The 21393-nt window shown below is 42.1% G+C and overlaps 1 protein-coding gene across 4 annotated transcripts in view; it reads right to left on the reverse strand.

Moving 5' to 3' along the window:
* The window catches only part of TCERG1 (transcription elongation regulator 1), an 87171-nt gene extending 66165 nt beyond the window's left edge, over nt 1-21006 (reverse strand). For all 4 annotated transcript variants that reach the window (XM_089673016.1, XM_089673015.1, XM_089673014.1 and 1 more), the window contains exons 1-5: nt 20891-21006; nt 13677-13905; nt 9997-10185; nt 6971-7319; nt 6267-6506 (exon numbers count right to left, since the gene is read on the reverse strand). In XM_089673016.1, coding sequence (XP_089529142.1) covers nt 6267-6506; nt 6971-7319; nt 9997-10185; nt 13677-13905; nt 20891-21000 — 1117 coding nt within the window. In that variant the 5' untranslated portion in view covers nt 21001-21006. The remainder of the gene's footprint in view (nt 1-6266; nt 6507-6970; nt 7320-9996; nt 10186-13676; nt 13906-20890) is intronic.
* Nucleotides 21007-21393: the final 387 nt, after the last annotated feature.

The raw sequence follows: 21393 nt of genomic DNA on the forward strand, positions 1-21393 counted from the left end.
TTGAACTTTGCAAATGAACATATAGACAAGCCTGATGCATTTTGGAAACAAGTTCTGTGGACCGATGAGGTTAAAATTGAACTTTTTGGCCGGAATGAGCAAAGGTACGTTTGGAGAAGAAGGGGCACAGAATTTAATGAAAAGAACCTCTGTCCAACTGTTAAGCATGGGGTTGGATCAATCATGCTTTGGGGTTGTGTTGCAGCCAGTGGCACAGGGAACATCTCACGAGTAGAAGGAAAAATGGATTCAATACAATTTCAGCAAATTTTGGATGGTAACTTGATGCCATCTGTGAAAAAGTTGAAGTTAAAGAGAGGATGGCTTCTACAAATGGATAATGATCCTAAACACACCTCGAAATCCACGGGGGATTACATCAAGAGGCGTAAACTGAAGGTTTTGCCATGGCCTTCACAATCTCCTGACCTCAACATAATTGAAAATCTATGGATAGACCTTAAAAGAGCAGTGCGTGACAGACAGCCCAGAAATCTCAAAGAACTGGAAGACTTTTGTAAGGAAGAATGGGCAAAGATACCTCAAACAAGAATTGAAAGACTCTTGGCTGGCTACAAAAAGCGTTTACAAGCTGTGATACTTGCCAAAGGGGGCAGTACAAGATAATAACTCTGCAGGGTGCGCAAACTTTTGCAGACGCCATTTTTTTGTTTTCTGTCATTTTGAAAGTGTAAATGATGGAAATAAAATCTAACTTTTGTTGACATATTATAAGAATGTCTAATCTGTAATTTGATGCCTTTTGGAGATTTTTCCATCTTTCCTTGGCTTCTTTATGCACATTAATACAAATTTTTAGCTGGGGTGCCCAAACTTTCGATCCCCACTGTATATCTACCTCTCTCCCCCTCTCTCTCTCCCCCCCCTCTCTCTCTCTATATATATATTCTGTACATTGACAATGTTTTCTGGTAAAGTGCCCCAATAAGCCTTTCTAATTAACAGGAAATCAACTTCAGAAAAATTTGCCCTGCATACATTTCAGCTTAAATATCCTTTTGCCACATCTACCTAAACAGTCACGTGACTCCATCTTCATCTGCAAATGCCCCACTCCGAATGCCAGAGCTATGGATGCCAATGAAGTCACTGCTCCAAGATCCAGGGGGTTCCTGAGCTGTGCAATCATGTGACCACACATTACAGGAAAAAGGGGTATACATTGTGATTTAGGCTAAAATGTATGCAGAGCAATGAGAAGGCCTCATTTTAAAGTGTGTTTATTAAGTCTTTCATTCTACTTTAAAGGCAAAAATCCTTTAAAAGACAACCTGTTTCCTTGTGAATTTGTAGAATCTTCACACTGTTTGAAAACAAAGCTGTTCAAAAGTCTTCACAATAGATGGATGCCAGTGTCATTTGCTATACTCAAGGGAGAATGTCACCAGCACACCGAGGATCACCAATTTGGGTCCAAAAGTTTTAATGAACGATCACATAGTTACAGCAAGGCAACGTTTCGGAGACTCGCAGGACCCCTTCATCACATGCCTGAAAGAAATCATATTAACCTAGGTGGATACAGAATTGGTCCGATGCTGCATATGTTCCCCACTAGCTCTAAGACTAAGAACTGAGCAATCAAAGACTGATGATTCATCAGTTCTTTAAAGTCAGGATCTTTCCCTACCCTTGACCGGCTGAGTGACATCATCTGACAGCAGACTTTAGCCTGCTGTCGGCTGAAACCAGATCACAGGAGTGCAGAATAAACTGCACTCCAGTAATCCACAGGAGAAGTATAGCCAAAACAAGCTTTGGCTGTACTTCTCCTTTAAGGCTGGTGCAGGCATCTTTGTGTGCTTGCTAACCCTTGTCAGGGTAAACTTGCATTTGTAAATATACCAGGTGTTTACATTTAAGGAAATCCCTTTGCAAAGGAACACAGGAGCTTCTATTACTGGGCCTAGGATTTTCATCAATTCTTCAGGACAAACATGCATTATTAGAGGTCCTGGCACCCGATGTGAAATTCTTGCTACAAGTTAGTTACTCCCCAAGTAGTGAATAAAGACAAGAAAATGTACATACTGCTCAAAGTGAGTTACTCATCACAGGCTCTGCTGCAAGATCTCTGGGTGCTGGTCTGGTTCCTTGCAATTCATTTAGAAAAAAGAATGAATCAGCACACTCCAGGCTGCAGCAACATTTTTTTTATTCATTGAATGGGGGTCACCTCTGACATGTTTTGCAATGAAAACAAACAGAGTGTAAAGCATGCACAAGAGCACTGGAACATTGACTCTCTAATACAAGCTACAATATCAGCTCTCATATTGTATACTGGCAGTTTTCTTTTAACCTGTCAAATGATAAGATTCACTTAACTGCCCCCTACAGCTGCATACATTTACCATCTCATTGCCTCTACACTGTTCTGTTCAACCATAGAAGCAAAGGAGGAGATGCAGTGTGTAAGCTACAAGCTATCCTGTGTACTGGGCTCCCACATGTCAACTGGTAACAAGGTAAAACAATGCTGCATCATGGGAGGAAAGGGGCTGAGTCACATGCTGTCCACACCTGAAGTACCAAGCATTTCACTTAGCTCCAGGGCGGCAAATGGAGTGGTCAAGGTACCAAAACAATGGCGAGCTGAGGAAGTGTGTATCATGATAAGATACACTTACACAAATGGTTAGATATTGTAGCTATATCCACTGAAAAATCTTGATCTCAAGTCACAAAAAAAATGGAATTTGGAAAACACAGAAATAGGTTATTTCTCACGCCTTTTGATAGCCAGAATATTAAACAATCATTGCACTTAGAATACATTACTGAACTTATGTAAACACATGATAGAATACTGCCACCTGCAGGCACTAAATGTTATTACAAGATAAAGTCAGTTTATTAAAATGATATCAAAGGCTTTTTTTGTTTTAAAATAAAAAATATGTTATACTTACCTGCTCTGTGCAGTGGATTTGCACAGAGCAGCCCCGGTCCTCCTCTTCTCAGGTCCCCCACCAGAGCGCCTAGCCCCTCCCTTCTGTTGAGTGTCCCAGAGCAACCAGCCTGCTATGGTGGCACCCAAGCAGACCCACTCCCGAGCTGCTGCTCTGTGTGTCCATTCACACACAGAGCCGCAGCTTGGCCCCTTCTCGCTCTTAAATGGGTCACTGTCTGTGACTGAGAGCAGCGGGAGCAAATGGTTGCAGTTACTACAGATAAACAGGTACAACTTATGTAGAAGGGTTTGTTTCATCTCTGTGTATCACCTGAGGCCAGTCACTTCACTGGGTATATGTAAGGGTTCACAACCACTTTAAAACAAGTCACTCAATCTTCTAATACAGGCAAATGGGAAACTGGTGATTACTTGGGCAACACGTGGCCTATTACTCCTCCTTTGTGGCCCCCTGTGCCTATGTCCTCAATAGATAAGAAGTGCTCTCATTGAAGATCTGTTTCGTTCAGTTTAGCCCAGTTATTCACACAGGTTTGGCCTGACTAAATACAGTAATAGAATTTCGTAATTAAAGTGTATGCAAAGCCAAAACCATTTTAGTTTGTTTTTAAAGCAGGAAAGATTTTAAAGTGTTATTAAACCCATAACAATAAAATCAGTCTGTATATGCAGTAAAGCATGCTTGTTATACTCACTGTGGAACCTAAGGGGTTAATTCTCTGCATTGTGTTAAACGGATGTTTGATCCTGTCTTATCTAATTATCCTCTTCTTCCACAATCCCCAATCCATCTGCTGATAGAATAGAGCCTTGGGGCAAGCCGGGCATGCTTAGTTGGTGTCTATTGCTACAGTTATTTTTTTTCTTGGGAGAGTGCATGTGATCAGCGCAGGGCCAAGCAGCACTGTCCAGACAGAGGTCAGGGGTCCTGCATTATCATAGGACAGCTCAGTACACAGAAATTACCAGGTGAATGGGCTGACATTTACGAATGGCACTGGATAAATACAGCACCACCGATCCACCGTTTAAAGATATACCACAGTAGAAATGGGGTTAAACGCCTATCTGGTTATTTTTTTCTGCCTGGTAGATTTTTCTTCACTTCGGGTTCTGGAGATGGTACGGGAAATAACAGGAAACCTCTTAGAAGGGAATTAAATTACCATCTTAGAAAGTTTCTGTGGTAATATGTGTTTCAATCACAGTATTTTCTCTCACTTCTTGCCCTAGAGACAATTAAACATTTTGGATTTCCTATCAGTTTCTGTCTCAGTGACAAAGGACAAAGAAAGTGAACCTACCAAGCAGCAACACAGACAAAACCTGACTGGGAGTTATAAATAAATACCTTTACATACCCTTTATCATTTTAACAGATAAGTTCACCTTTTGCCCAAAAATAATAAATGCACATCTTTGCAGGTAAACAATGTGTAATTATTTTTGGCTGCAGGAGCCTGTAAAGCATTGCACCAGCGATCAGCAGATTGCTGGTGCCATGCAGGTCTCTTGCAGATCTGTTAATATATCAGTTTCCCATACGAGGTGTACAGGCAAGCAGATTTACTGAAAGGAAGATTCAATGAACTACAAGCTGACAACAGCTACAGCTGTCGGGACTTGTAGTTCACTCATTCACAGAACTCTGTGAAAGAATGATGAGGCCCTGTAGGCTGAGCCCACACTGCAATGCTGTTTTTAAATCTGACAGATAGTACAGGGAACTTCTCCCTGTACTTCTGTTATGGGGGGTAAGCGGGTGGTAGCTGCAGCATTCAGAATATGTTCCACTCTAAAAATGGGTGGAACATGTAACAAGTTCCCAAAGGTGAACTTATCCTTTAAAATTAAACAAATACCTTCACATACACTTTAGCCAGGAATTCGCAAAATTGTATGAGTCAGCCATGCAATAGTTTTTAAGAATTTACGTTTACATACAAAATACTAAAAAAAAAAAAAAATCATTATAAATATGCAAGTTGTAAATTCAGGCTCGCAATACAATCTTTATTAAAAAGATTAAGGCTCCATGCATACTGGCACCAGTGCTTTTGGCAGAAAAAAGGACTAATTTTGAGCATTTTTGGCACTAGCATCTTTTTCCTGCCAGAAAAATGTTCTGAAAAATGCAAAACGGAAGGGGTTTCTTTTTCTGCCTCTAAACATGGAGCTTAAAAAATGCCTCTAGACTACCTAATGTGCATGGACACATAGGATAACAGTTGCTTCTACAGGCAAAACGCTAAACTCTTCTAAGGGCAGCGTTTTTTTTAAGCCAGTGTGATAGAGCCTAAAAAAAATTTAAAAATCATGCATAACAATTAAATGATGCTTGGTAAGGAAAATGCCCCATGTGTTCTACTTTAGCGAACTGACTGTAAATTTAAAGTGGAAAAGAGCACAATGGAAATAAGGTATCTCCAATGAATAACAGTCTATATCTGGATGGGTGCAGTTTGCTGTAAAAATTAGTTTAATTCAATGCAGATATACATCTCTCTTTATCCACCCTGCCACTGACAAATCTGGTTGTAGTAGTGTGGCATTTTGCTGTTCGCTTCTCCATTCCTCTCCCCTCACTGATTCAGAAAATGGATAACAACAGAATGCAAGGCATTCTGTGAATGGACAAGAAGAGAAGAGAACTCTCATTGTCCACAGTTTATATTCTGTGAAAGGAATACAAGGCTTTTGGCGAAGATATGAGGGCAGAGGAAGAGGCGAGGGAACAACATGATCCCCACACTTTGCTACAGCCAGAACGGTCAGTCATAACACTGGAGGAAGAGTATCTGGCATGAATACGTTTGGTTTACAGTAAGTAGAAGCCAGTCAGGTAACAGATACTAGTCAGAGGTAACTTATTTGTGTTGTTCCCTACACCCCCGAAAAAAAAAGTTTTTTTTTCTCTAAGAGTTCCACTATATCTTCCTGACACTCTGCAAACAAGTTGAAGGAACTTTTACATATGCTTCATGGTTTCGTCAAGAATTCTAAAAAACAAAATTTCTAAAAGGCAACACAAGTGTCAAATGGTTGGACAAATATGGAAACTACCTTCATACAGCACATGCATTGTCCTAGCCATTCACAGAAGTGGATCAAAATAGAAGACTCATATTTGTTGTATGGCAGCACTAATGGAGCTTAAAAGAGTTAGCAAAGTTAAACCAGAAGGTATAAAATAAACAGCATAACTCTCCAGAAACAGTCAACATTCTATAACTATGTAGAGATTAATTGTCAAGCTCATGTATATAAATGATATAAGTAACCTTTTTTGTGCTGAGGTCATAGCTAAAATAATGAAAGTTTGATACTTCACCTGGAAGTGGTATAGGCATGCCTGGAAGAGGAACTCGGAATGGGGGTACCATAACTGGAGGGAAAGCTGGGATTGCTGCTGTAGGCTGCGGCAAGGCATGAGGAACCGTTGGTGGCAATGCCTGGGAAAGAGGTTGAGGCAGAGCTTGCACTGATGAGACTGTGGGCAGAGATGCTGCCACACTGACTGAGGATGAGGTTGTCACAGAAACAGTCTGGGATTGCTCAGGAGCAGATAAACCTGTTATTAAGCATTAAATGGTTTGTTAACACTGAACACTCTGAAATGAAAAAGGCATTGGAAGGTGTGATTAAGATGTAATGCAAATTATTTCAATAGTATTTAATACTAGCTAAATTTCAAAGTTTATGTATGTGACAGTGTATACTGTAAAAATTATAGCACAAATTTTTTTACTGTAGAAGAAATTTCTGAAAGTTGCAATCCTTCATGTCTGTTCAGCTACGTGTATCTGGTCTAAAATAGGCATCAACTGCATCTTAGGAATCACAAAGAGACAGCAATTCTATTAACAGAAATGCATCTCTTCCTAACCACAAAAAAAGCCCAATTTACCACAACAATAAAGAAAAGCTGTAATGGCTACCAAAGTTGGTAGATCTACATGAAGAAACCTCTAGGAGCCTAATGAAAATGAACATGGAATCTACATATCTTAGTTTAAAAAAGAACGTGTAACTTACTAGGAACCACCTGTGGGACAGAGTTCGATGTGGAAGTATTAGTTGTAGACGACTGACTGGCTGAAGTTGCTGATGTAGATACCATTAATGAAGGGCTACAGGTTGTTGGAGAGGGAGCAGTGGCATTCTGCACATGAACAGGCTGACCCTGCACTTGAGCTTGTGCCTGAGCCACCTGAGCTTGTGCCTGAACTGCCTGGGCCTGGACTTGGGCTTGCACTACTTGGGCCTGAGCTTGTGCCTGAGCTTGGGCTGCCATTAATGGAGTCAGTTCCGACTGCTGGATAACCTTTACGCCATCAGGTTTAGTCCATGAAGATTCACGGGTTCGAGCATTGTAAAAATATGCCTAGGGGGAAAAAAAAAAAAAAGGAAAGTTAAAATAAAACAAGCGGTTTAAATACAAACAGATAAATGACATTTACTTTGCTCTTCTACAGTAAAATACTAATAATGCACTATAAAGGCACAATTTGGATGTGTAAGACAACAAGCATCCTGATAGCAGTCATGCACATATCATATAAAAGGAAGCAGTCATAAGAGGCAATCAGTACTTGGTGCTGGTTTTCCAAGAATATAATTTGTTTGCTTGATTGATTGTGAAGACAGACAATGGGGCAGCGAGATAATATGAATTAAAGTCTGTTAAAGCAATTTCCCCCAGAGTTGTTGGGTTGGTTAGAGTATACCAGGATAGTTTATGTCTGCTGCTGCCCCAAACAAAGGATTTGAGGACAGAATCCATAACCTTTAAAAACTTCAGTGGTAAGTAAACAGGAGATTGCCATAGGATATATAAAATCTTGGGCAGTAGAACCATCTTTAGTAGGTTAATTCTACCCATGACCCATAAAGGGAGCCTGGCCCACATCTGAGTTTTTGGTTTGATTAGAGCAAACAATGATTATATGTTTCATGATAATATGAGGGGGATATAGTGGTGCGTATACCTAAACATAGAAGAGAGCTAATGAGAGAGAGAGAGATGCTTGTTCCATAGTGGGTGAAAAATTATTTATGAGAAAAATCTGGGATTTAGCCCAATTAATTTTTACACAAGAGTATTTCCCAAATTGCTCAATGATTTGCAGTGTGGATAATAATGAAGGGCCGAGGTCCTGAAAACAAAGAATCATGTCATCTACATACACCATATTGCCCAAAGTATTAGAACATCCCTCCAAATCATTGGATTCAGGTGTTCCAATCAATTCCTTGGCCACAGGTGTATAAAATCAAGCAACTAGGCATACAGACTGCTTCTACAAACATTTGTGAAAGAATGGGTCGCTCTCCGGAGCTCAGGGAATTCAAGCGTGGTACCGTGATAGGTTGCCACCTGTGCAATAAGTCCATCCATGAAATTTCCTCATTACTAAATATTCCACGGTCAACTGTTAGTGGTATTATAACAAAGTGGAAGCAACTGGGAATAACAGCAACTCAGAAACAGAGTGGTAGGTCACGTAACATGACAGAGCGGAGTGAGCGCATGCTGAAACACACAGTGCTCAGAAGTCGGCAAGTGTCTGCAGATTCAATAGCTAAAGACCTCCAAACTTCACGTGGCCTTCAGATTAGCACAACAGTGTGTAGAGAGCTTCTTGGAATGTATTTCCTTGGACGAGCAGCTGCATCCAAGCCTTACATCACCAAGTGCAATGCAAAGCGTCGGATGCAGTGGTGTAAAGTACGCCGCCACTGGACTCTAGAGCAGTGGAGGCGTGTTCTCTAGAGTGATGAATCACGTTTCTCTGTCTGGCAATCCGATGGTCATGTCTGGGTTTGGCAGTTGCCAGGAGAATGGTAGTTGTCTGACTGCATTGGGACAAATCTGACTGCAATGTGCCAAGTGTAAAGTTTGGTGGAGGGGAGATTATGGTATGGCATGCCAAGATATTTTCATGCTCCCAACTTTGTGGGAACAGTCTGGGGATGGCCCCTTCCTCTTCCAACATGTTTGCGCACCAGTGCACAAAGCAAGGTCCATAAAGACATGGATGAGCGAGTTTGGGGTGGAGGAACTTGACTGGGCTGCACAGAGTCCTGACCTCAACCTGATAGAACTCCTTTGGGATGAATTAAAGTGGAGACTTCTCGTCCAACATCAGTGCCTGACCTCACAAATGCGCTTCGTGAAGAATGGTCAAACATTCCCATAGACACACTCCTAAACCTTGTGGACAGCCTTCCCAGAAGAGTTGAAGCTGTTATAGCTGTAAAGGGCGGGGCCAACTCAATACTGAACCCTACGGACTAAGACTGGGATGCCATTAAAGTTCATGTGCGTGTAAAGGCAGGCGTCCCAATACTTTTGGCAATATAGTGTATATCCCAATGGTCTTGACAAACGGCCCCACTCAGACTCATATAGAAAGGTTGGACCAGATGTATATCGTGAGTGGTTCTGCTACAAAAATGCTTTTAAATCACCATACTCTTCTGAAGAAGTGGATGTTGATCTGAGAAATGCTCCAGAGTAAAATGTCTTTTGAGGACCTTTTTACAGCACTAATATATACATGCATGTGCAAAGGCAGATATACCTTGAAAAAGTAGCAGTAAAATAATCACAGGCAATCAGATAGCCTCTGCATAAGATTTCTTTGGTTCTTCCCGCTACTTCCTATTAAAATGTGCCTACTGAGAAAATATATCTCCCATGATTCACACCTCTGGGAAGATTTTATAGGCGTTTCTTTGGAGCCAAGGAATGTTTTACTCAACTGGCCACTTTGCAAAGTGAGAGCAAGCAACATCGCCAGTCATTTAAACAGGAGGCTTCTGCAAAAAAGCAAAGTGCAGGAAAAACATGTATGTATGTGTATGTATATATATATATTATATATATATATAGATTCTGCTTGTACTGGGAGGAAAAAGGTATCTTAATCCTCTGTGCATCTAACTAAACTCAGCTCTAACGGTGGGAGCCACCCTCTTTGCACTGGTATAAACGTGTAACTGAATCTGGAAACCAAGCATTATTTCTGGAAATGATCAAACATAAGTGAATTACAAACCTTGCCATCTGGGGTCTTATTTTCCACCCAGATTTCTTCATTTGGTGGCAGTGTTGGTGCCTGTGTAGGCACAGTGTTAGGACTGGGATTTGAAGGTGTAGCGGGTGAAGAAACTGGCGGTATCCCTGGTGGAAACAGCATTCCTGGAGGTGGCATGCTTCCAATATGTGGAGGAATAAAGGGAGGTCTCTAAGTAAAAAAAATATACAATGGTTGTAAAACAAATGCATTTAATATAATAAATCGAATATCCCCTAAGCTCTTGTTCACACCATTCGTGCAGAAATACTGATGGAAACTGATGCACAGATTTCACTTGCAGAGACATTGGTTTACATCAGTTTTCAAGCATGCTGCAATGAGTTTTATACACATTGCAGATTCTTGCGCAGAACAAATCTGCACAATACTAGTGTTGTGGTGTGAATAGGGCACATAGAGAACAACTGATTTCGCTGTGCCCTTGCAAAAGCATGCAGAAAAACTGATGCGTGTGAACAAGCCCTTACTGTACAAGTAGAAAATACAAATTATTTGCCAGCAGGGTAAAGAAGTTACAGGTGCAACTGACATCTTAGCTGCCCTGCTATACAAATTGGCTGCCAAGATTCCAACTGGGTCTAAAGTTCAATGGCCTTTCTCTTATCTTTTCATATGACTGTTAAAATAAAAAAGGTAGCAGTTATTAACCACTTAAGTCCCTGAACTTTTAAACCCCACTTGAGTCCCAGAGTGTACCCCCCCTCCATTTCTGTGATTTCTCAGTTTTTCATCTTATACAATCTAGCTTTTGTAGTCTACCTTACACTAGAATTCTGTAAAACATTGTGTTCACTTATGTAAGCAATGGATGCTTGCACAGTAAATGCAAAAGTCAGATTACAACAATGCCAGATTTTCAGATATCATTTTTGGCATCTGATAAGGCTCCATGCTAACAATTTTTTTTTTAGCTCAAAAAAACAATGGAAAAGATGCTGGATAAAAAAAAAAAAGCTGGTAATATAATTTTTTAGGAGCAATTTAGAAGCGATAAGGAGCGTTAGCATTTTTACAGTACACGTAGGAAAGAAAAAATAAAGCTAAAAAAAAAAAAAAAAAAAAAAAAAAAGCTGTTAGGAGCGTTCAGCATTTTTTTCTGCTGAAGCTTGAAATAGGTTTCTAGCCTACAATAGTGTGCATGGACACACAGGATAACACTATTTTGCTTCTAGGGGCAGAAAAAAAACTGCTCATAACTAGCTGCTAGGAGCTTAAAAATAAGCAGGTGTGCATGGAGCCTAAATCTAGGAAAAAATACTATATAAACTGCAACAAGAGCTGGAAAGTAGTGAAGTGGTGTCAGACATTAAAAGGCCATGGGTGAGATTCACACAGAATCTTGTGCAGCTGCGCATAGTAATCAATCAGCTTCTAACTTCAGCTTGTTTAAGCTCAGACAATAAAACATGGAAGCCGATTGGTTTCTATGCACAGCTACACCAGAATCTGTGTGTACCATTTTTAGTAAATCTCCCCCACATCTCGTTAGAACACAAACTCTGCAGGCACCACTCCAGACGTGCTTCCCTCTGGGTATAGCTGTTGTGAATAGCACTGGTCTACATTTAAATGTTGTTTTACCACACATGCACAGCAGCGACACAATGTTATTACCTTCCTTCTGCTACTGGGCCAGATATTACCACCATTTCGTGATCTATTGAAGTTACAGTGCCTTGAAGTATTCATACCCCTTGAAATCTTCCACATTTTGTCATGTTACAACCAAAAAACGTATATGAAGTTTATTAGAATTTTAACTGATAGACGAACACAAAGTGGCACATAATTGTGAAGTGGAAGGAAAATGATAAATGGTTTTCACAATGGTTTACAAATAAATATCTGAAAAGTGTGGCGTGCATTTGTATTCAGCCCCCTTTACTCTGATTCCCCTTTCTAAATAGTAGTGGAACCAATTGCCTTTAGAAGTCAACTAATTAGTAAATAGGAGTCCACGTGTGTGTAATTTAATCTCAGTATAAATAGTACTTTATAAATACAGCTGTTCTGTGAAGCCCTCAGAGGCTTGTTAGAGAACATTAGTGAACGAACAGCATCATGAAGGCCAAGGAGCAGACAGGTCAGGGATAAAATTGTGGAGAAGTTTAAAGCAGGTTTAGGTTATAAAGATTTATTGCAAGCTTTGAATATCTCCTGGAGCACTGTTCAATCATTGAAAATGGAAAGAGTATGGCACAACTGCAAACCTACCAAGACATGGCTGTCCACCTAAACTGACAGGCTGGGCAAGGAGAACATCAAAGAAGCAGCCAAGAGTCCCATGGTAACTCTAGAGGAGCTGCAGAGATCCACAGCCCAGGTGGGAGAATCTGTCCAAAGGACAACTATTAGTCGTGCACGCCACAAATCTGACCTTTATGGAAGAGAGGCAAGAAAAAAGCCATTGCTGAAAGAAAGCCATAAGAAGTCCTGTTTGCGAGAAGCCATGTGGTGGACACAGCAAACATGGAAAGGTGCTCTGGTCAGATCAGACCAAAATTTAACTTTTTGGCCTAAAGCAAAATGCTATGTGTGGCGGAAAACTAACACTGCACATCACCCTGAACACACCATCCCCCTCGTGAAACATGGTGGTGGCAGCATCATGTTGTGGTGATGCTTTTCTTCAGCAGGGACAGGGAAGCTGGTCAGAGTTGATGGGAAGATTGATGGAACGAAATACAGGGCAATCTTAGAAGAAAACCTGTGTGTGGAGTCTGCAAAGGAGTTGAGACTGGTTCACCTTCCAGCAGGACAATGACCCTAAACATACAGCCAGAGCTACAATGGAATGTTTAGATCAAAGCATATTCATGTGTTAGAATGGCCCAGTCAAAGTCCAGACCTAAATCCAATTGAGAATCTGTGGCAAGACTTGAAAATTGCTCTTCACAGACGCTCTCCATCCAATCTGACAGAGCTTGAGCTATTTTGCAAAGAAGAATGGGCAAAAATGTCACTCTCTAAATGTGCAAAGCTGGTAAAGACATCCCCAAAAACACTTGCAGCTGTAATTACAGTGAAAGGTGGTTCTACAAAATATTGACTCCGGGGGGGCTGAATACAAAATGCACGCCACACTTTTCACATATTTGTAAAAACCTTTGAAAACCATTTATCATTTTCCTTCCACTTCACAATTATGTGCCACTTTTTGTTGGTCTATCACATAAAATCCCAATAAAATGAATTTATGTTTTTGGTTGTAACATGACAAAATGGGGAAAATTTCAAGGGGTATGAATACTTTTTCAAGGCATTGTATTATAGTGATCTATTGCTGGGAGAGCTGCATCAGCTATGCCAAAGCCACTGGGCTGACAAAAGTGCTGTGATATCACATTTCTTCCCATCTCAGTTTTTTTAATCACATTTTTGGTGTTCACACCAGCAAAATAGTCCCAGTGAATTGTAGTTCAGTAGTAGCAGTTCAGTACTCAAATACACTGCTTATAATCTTTCAAGGACCCCAGGTGGCTAAACGAATTTAAACAAAATATGTGTATGCATTTAGCAATGCCCCAAAGTTAATTAGAAAGCATGCAACAGGACCGAAACCGCCTCTAACACTTGACACACAGCTAAACACTGCCAGCTATTTTCAAGGCAATGCAGAAAATGATTCAAATAGTTACCTGAAGATGAGGAGGAGCTATTGGAGGTGGAATTCCAGTAGGGGGTGGCATTGGTGGCATATTAGGGTCAAAAGGAGGACGTCCAAATGGAGGTCGTGGTGGTGGCGGAGGTCCTCGCATCATACCAAAAGGAGGAGGTGGACGCAAGAGAGGAGGTGGGCCTCTTAAAACAGCAGCCGGGGGAGGTGTAGGACCACGAAATCGTAGTGCCTGCTGTTGCTGCGCCATCCTAAAATTAGATGAAAACATAAAACTGCAAAGCTTTAAAATTTAATCAACTTTAGTAAGATATTAGTATCTGCGAAGGTAGAAAAAAAAAAAACTTTATAATCCAATCACCAATCAATCCAAACCAGGCATCTTTAAAATGTCAGAGAAAATGTGTTTCCATAAACAGAAAAAAACTCAAATGTGTAAGCACCAAAGAGGCCAAAGGAAAGAAACGTTTGAAGCGGATTTCCACTCACCCTGTCAAAAAATAAAAGTCAGCAGCTACAAAAACTGTAGCTGCTGACTTTTAAAAAACAGCCACTTACCTGTCTCTCGGTCCCTTGGTGTTTCCCGCACAGCCCGTTTCACCAGCCGTCCTGTTTTCCAGGAGGCCGGCATCTTCAGTGTGGGCACCCAGCTGTGGCAGCTTGCGGCTTCACAGCCGGGTACCCACTGCACATGCGCAAGTAGCGCTGCACTTCATAAATGGTCCTGTAGTCTTCTGGGACCTGTCACGTGTCTCAAAAGACTACAGGGAGGGAGAACACCTTTGGCTTCCAGTTGCCTAGGTGATCGGACCAGAAGAGGGAGAGGGTACTTGTCAAATTCAGGTACCCACTCCCCCCCACGCCCCAAAAGGTGCCAATCCTTAATGCGGAGCAGTCCTTAAAGCGGAACTTCCCCTTTTGGGTGGAGATCCGCTTTAAGGCTAGGTTCACATCTATGCAGGTGGTGCCACTGCGTATCCACACCACCCGCACAGAGGAATGCGAACCCACGGCCAGGTGCCATTAATTCAAATGGCACGCCACCCGCACCTGAAATCGCAACCGCACTGGAAACCTCAGTTCCCGTGCAGGCTGCGTTTTCCAAATAAGTGCAGGGATTTCTTTCCTGCGTGTCCTGGTACACGGGAGTCTATTCAAAAGAAATGCGGCCCACACACCCACAGATATGTAAACCAGGGCTAAAGTCTTATCCCAGAAAAGCAGCTAAATAAGTAGATTTGAACTGTTCAACTTGACAAATTATTTTTCATGCTGTCTAGCCAGACTTGTAACCCAGGCACCCTGCTAGACAGAACAATCAGGTCTGCTATCTCTCTAGGGACTGCATTGCAGTTCAAATTCAACACAAAGCAGAAAAAAAAGGAATCCCATTAATTAGAATTTCATAAAGAAAAAAAGGTTGATTTTCAAGTGGAGTACAATTGAAGGCATGATGGTTTGCCTATCTACAGCAGTTATAATGAAGATGCTTACAGGAAGAAGACCAGAAGGATGACTTCATCAATGTACTGCTTTTTCATTGTCAGCAGGTAAGGGAGGAATAAATAAAATAGGTTCTGCCATATGACGGAAGTCTGAGATGACAATCTTTCTTGAAGTTTTGCCTTAAGGTGCTACTAAATGATTTGTATGGTCACAGCATACACGTTCACTTTCTAACATCAGCATTGTAATAGCAGTACAAAAATGGTTATTGACAATCCATTATAAGCTTACTTAAAATCTCCTTTCATGTTGTGAGTGCTGCCTATATGCTGGCCATCTCTTTCCACAACTTCCTGGACTCCCTGCATGCTTTGCAGCTTCTCCTCTGCTGTTTTATTTTTGATTTCTAAACACTAACTATCCCATTGTACCTTGTTGCATGCAAGCTGTGATTCCTGTACGGCTTCCTCCTCCTGAAACTCCTGCTCAGCACCTGTGTAGTTCAGAAGGCAGGCTCTGTGAAATGTGTGACACAGCAGGGCCTGCCTAACCACAGAGCATAGTGAATACATGTCACAAAATTGAAGGAAATAAATGTGTGGGGATCTTCACAAACTAGGTATACAGACTTCAAGATCATTCACATTAATAGCAGTAGGTTAGAAATAACTGATCTACAATGTGGAAATGAAAATATGATTTTACATTTTGACCATAAATACGCTAAAACCCCTCAATATGAAATGTGATATATAGTAGCATGTTACAGAACTCGCCATGTTTGCACTTGGCTTTCTACCTGCAGATTGTCACTTGTTTGCAGTCTGCCTTTAAGGTGTCTCTGTACTGTTTCCATTTTCATGGAGCCAATCTTATGTAAGCATTTTGCCTGTGACAGGCATGCAAGCACCCTGTTCTCAATGCACTGGGGATGAGGGCAGTCATCCAACTAAGGCTCATGCACTTCAACTCAGGGAATTATTAGCATTCAGTGGACGGAGTGTTTGATGTGAGCAGGTGACATTGCTCATTATATGGTGAACTTCCATAACAGCCCAAACACATAGATGGAGAGATGTGAAAAAGGATAGAATATTTTGCTAAAATAAATTTTACTCCAATGAGGTTAGTTTGGTCTCTGGACTGGATGCAATAGTTTTCCTGTGCATAATATGTCCAACCGACATAGTGCCCTGTTTGTTTCTGTATCAGCATTACCGGAGGACTTAGATACAAAGTTACCCGTTAAAAAGCTATTTAAGCCCTGGTTCACACCAGTATGACTTGTCAACCTGAGAGTTCAAAGTTGCATGACAATTCGCACCTCATTAGTGGCAATGGAACTGTTCAAATTGGTGCGACTCAAGTCGCAGTGACTTTGAAAATGATTCCTGTGCTCTATTTGTGCGACTTCACTGCAACTTGCATTGACATCTGTTACATGAAGTCACACAGAGTATCAGTAAGCCACAATGAATTTGCACCTAAAAGTAACACGATTTCAAAGCCGCACTAGTGTGAACCGGGGCTATAGCCAATACATTTTCACATAAGGATGGTTGCAATATGCATGCTTAAAGTGTTACTAAACCCACAACAGTAAAATCAGTTTGTATATGCAGTAAAGCATGCTTGTTATACTGACTGTGGAACCTAAGGGGTTAATCCTCTGCATTGTGTAAAAATGCTGTTTGATCCTGACTTCTCTGATCCTCCCCTTCTTCCAGTGTCCCCCTCTTATCTCTTGAAAAGATACATTGTGTGGCATCACTCTGCATATGCTCAGTTTAGTGTGTATTGCTAGAGGGTTTTTTTTTCTTAGGACAATCCATGTGATCAGCACAGGGCCAATCAGCACTGTCCAGAGAGAGAGGTCAGGGATTCTGCATCCTCCTAGAGCAAAATGAAAACTCCTCCTACAAGCTTTAACCCATGCTCTGCTGGACACTGATAGAAGTCACAAGACTGCTATATACTGCTGACGAGAAAAGGTATTTAGCAGTTTATATTTACAATAATTGCATTTGCATGTTGTGTGTACTGTGGGAGACCAGATATAGTGAATGCAGGGTCCTGGGTTTAGTAACACTTTAATTGTTGCTTCTAGATTCCAGCTAAGGCAGAGGTGCATTTACTTTTCTATAGTATTAAGGTTGTCACACAAACAATTAGAGGCATACAGCAAATTGCTTTAGATGGGATCACAGGCATATGCAAACAGCAATGGTGGGGAAGGGAAGCCTGTACAAAGCAATGAGGAAAGGACAGGAGCTGTGACTGTTCGCACGTATCTGCACATCCAGCGGAATAAAATTGAGTCCAGGATAAGCACTACTCAGCCATTCACAGGAAGCCTTGTATTTTCATGAATACAAGGTTTTCTCTGATTGGTTGAGGGGAGTGGCAGGTGGATGATGTAACAATCTCTACATTAGTCAGAGGAAACCTTGTATTGATTCATAAAATATAAGACTTCCTAAAAATGGATGAGCAGTGTTCAGCCCAACTCTATTTTGTTTTGGAACACACATATACCACTGCTGGAACACAGAGCCGTATACAGTAGGTAGCTGATGCTACACAAAGTTTATAGATTGCTCCAAGTGGGTGAAGGCAAGTCTTATTATTCAACAGAAAAAGCTGCCCCACAGATGTAGCAGTTAGAGGGTTGAGACAAACACTTTACCACTGACAGGGGTGCTTACAATCATCAGCTTTTATGTAAAACTTTTCTCCCAAAAGCAAAAAAAACTGTTGCTGTAACTGCTTATAAAGTATTAGGTGGAGTTTGGCTTTAAGTTGTTTAGTATAAGCTAAATCTGCTAGTCCACCTAACACCTCCCTCCCGCCAGACTGACAATACTGCTATTTCCCCTGTGCTCCTTCGTCCAGAGTAGGAGCACTGTAATACAGGAGGTGTGCTAATGTCCAGATCAACAAGTGAAAATGGAGGGGGGGGGAATAAAACTCTTAAAAGACAAAAATGAATGCAGCCACCACATCTAATGATTGGTAAGCTGCAATATATTACATTCTGGCTCAAATTAATACTTCTTTAAAGTGATATTAAAGCAGAGTTCCGGCCACTTGCCTTGCAGCTTCACAGCCAGTTATCTACTACGCTTTTTGAATGAGCTGCAGTCCTCTGGGACCTGTTGAATTTCCCAGATGGCTGCGGGGGGGTTGAACTTCTGAGTCAGTTCGCCTTGGCAAACTGAGCCAGAAGTGAGAGCGGATACCTGTCAAACCTGCTCCCTCCCAAAAAAGGTGCCAAATGTGTAGAGGGGGAGGAGAGGAGGCAGATAAGCGGAGCTTCCACTTTTGAGTGGAACTCTGCTTTAGGGCTTCCTTTATTTTAAATGAAAATAATAAACATGTTATACTTTCCTACTTTGTGCAATGGTTTTGTACAGAGCAGCCTAAATCCTCCTCTTCTCGGGTCCCCCCGCTGGCACTCCTGGCTGCTCTTATTCGCTTTCCAAGGGGGCACTCGTGCGGACTCGCTCCTGCTGCTATCGATCTGCTTGGTGAGGGGAGATAGGTGCAAGAGCTGAAGTTCTGATGCACAGTACTGGATCGACATGGGCACAGGTAAGTATAGGGGGGAGTCTGACACAGAAGACATTTTACCTTAATGCATAGAATGCACGGAGATAAAAAACCTTGAGGGCTAATTTACACTAGATGCAGTTTGGTGCGCTTTTTTCTGCATCAAAAATGCATGCACAGTGTTTTCCATGTATTCCAATGGCCCTGGTTCACACTAGTGCAGCCAGTTCTAGTCTGTTTCTGATGCACACAATAAAAAAGAAGGACATGCTGCATTTTTTCTGCACAAAATCATACTGGAACATGGCAAACTGTATCAAAACTGCACAGGAGTGGAGTGTGGTGTGAACTGTAGGTATCCAGAATGCATCCGGAGTGCATTTTTGTAGTGTGAACTGGCCATTAGAGCTGATTCACACATGTGCAGTGCAGACTGAGGCTCAGGTTTCACAGCTAATTGATACAGTAGCTGTTCACAGGTTCAGGACAGGATCAGATCAGGATCTCATCTTATTCAATCAAATCCAGTTTAGGACCAGATCCCATAGAAGTCAATAGCTTGTAATCTATGCCTGAACCAGACCGCACTGCTCAGATATCATACATGACTCTTTTTAAAACCACACTGAATCCGGCAGTGAACCATACATATGTGAACAGGCATTATAGGAAGCAATGGTGTTTCACATGTCATGCGGATTGGATGTGGTGCAAACCGCATCCAATCTGCATATATGTGAACAGACACTTTAGAAGGACTTTAAGTTCCTTTCATTGCTACGTGGATTACAAATCTTGCGTCTGGAAAGTGAGAGCTCTGGCATTGGAGTCTAAACAAAGCCTAAACATTTTCAACCTTAATGCATTTTGTGCATTAAGATAAAAACAATGTAGATATTAGTATCACCCCCCCCCCCCCATACTTAACTGACCCTGATTCAATCCAGCACCCTGCCAGCTGTAGTGGCTCCTCCTGCTCTCAAAAGCTTAGACACAGCAAGGGGAGCTGTTGGATTCGGCTGCTATCAAATTCTGCAAGGAGACAGTGGGGGGTGAAGCCAAGAAATGTGTGTGTCTATGGGTGCACACAGCCCAGCATGGGAGCAAGCATGCACATGTCCCATCATAGGAAGCAGGTAATTATGTTTGAAAAATACTTTACAATCACTTTAATAGCACTTTAAATTAGAAGTCCAGGTTTACTTTCATGTGAAATTGATACTAAAGCTAAAAACTTTTTTTTTTTTACCTTAATGCATTTCCTTGCCTTAAGGTAAAAAAACATATCTGTCCTTCTTCCCTGTGTGAAGGGATTGGAGAGGGGAGAGGAGATCCAGCACTGTGCACAGCTGCATCTCTTCTCCCCTCTCTTCCTCCTCACAGCACTAGAGCAGCAGCAGGAGCCATTGGCTCCTGCTGCTGTCAATCAAATGCAGTGAAGGTGGGGGGGCAGGGTTAGGTCTCAACGTATAAGTCTTTGAAACCCAGCTGTATAAACACACAGCTCAGTAGTGCACAGACACTGTGTGCCTCCATAGCAAATGGCTTGCTATAGGGACACACACGAAGAGAAGGAGCCAAGATCACCAGCGGGGGAATCAAAGAAGAGGAGGATCAGGAAAGCTCTGTGCAATTCCACTACACAGAGCGCATGAATATAACATGTTTGTTATTTTATTGTTTTTAAAATTCCATTCAGGAGGAACTTTGCAAATTTATCATTGAATACAAGGCTGCCTCTGATTGGTGGAGGGGAGGAGATCATGACATCATCTGCCCCACTATTTAAAGTGATAGTAAACCTGGAATTCTACTTTAAAGTTTGTATGAAATGTTAATGATGGCGTACAAACACACTGCAGCCATACCCATTCTACACCTGTCCAGTCAGAGGAAGGAACACAGGACAGAGAGCACATCCAATGAGTGTGTTCATTAGAGGAAGCTGCAATGTATGTGTCCGGCATGGCTCCATCCACACCCAGCATTGCATGTACCTGGACAGAGGTAGACGGGGGGAGCTGCACTCAGGAATACGTACAGGGCTTCCATAGACACAATCTCCCGGCATGCCTTGCACTTGGTGCCATGGCCTCTCATACATGGTAATTCATACTGCCATCACATGTGGACCGCGCACATAGCCCGCCTTACACACGTCAGTGGGGCCCACAGAGCCCAGCAGCGACAGCTACCCACCCCCACTCCGTGCCAAGCACTCTTCCCACCTCTATCACCTACCTAATGTCACTATTGTATCTCTCCGCATCGGAGTCCCCGCGCTCCGCCATTACAGGAACAACCGATAACCTCACCAATGCCCCACCTACCCACTCGCCACCTGACTGCATGATCCCGGCCGCTATTGGCTGAGGAGAAGAGCAATCAAACCTATTTCCGGCGAGTTTGATGACAATTTCCGAAAAGGGGAAGCCCAGGAAGTGACCGCTAGAGGGAGGAGGGAGCGGGAGGTGGGGAGGAAACTGAGTGAAGAGCCCGGGAAGGTGAAATGCTGGCTGAGGGAGGGAGAGTGCCGGTGCCTCTGGAGATGTCTGTCCTGAGGAGGCTGACTGGAGTCTATTGGGGGGGTAATTCTTACAAGGATACATAGGAAATGCTTCGATTCCTCTACTGTGCCGTGTACTGGTGCGGTGGAGAGATGGACAGTACAACACACAAGGGGTGGATACAGCAAGGGAGGATTATAGCAGATGTACTGCAGGATACTTGCATCGCTGGTGCAT

Source organism: Staurois parvus, unplaced genomic scaffold (assembly GCF_062004578.1).
Source record: "Staurois parvus isolate SC_StPar_1 unplaced genomic scaffold, SC_StPar_1.0 ptg000133l, whole genome shotgun sequence".
In the NCBI taxonomy this organism is placed as follows: Eukaryota; Metazoa; Chordata; class Amphibia; order Anura; family Ranidae; genus Staurois; species Staurois parvus.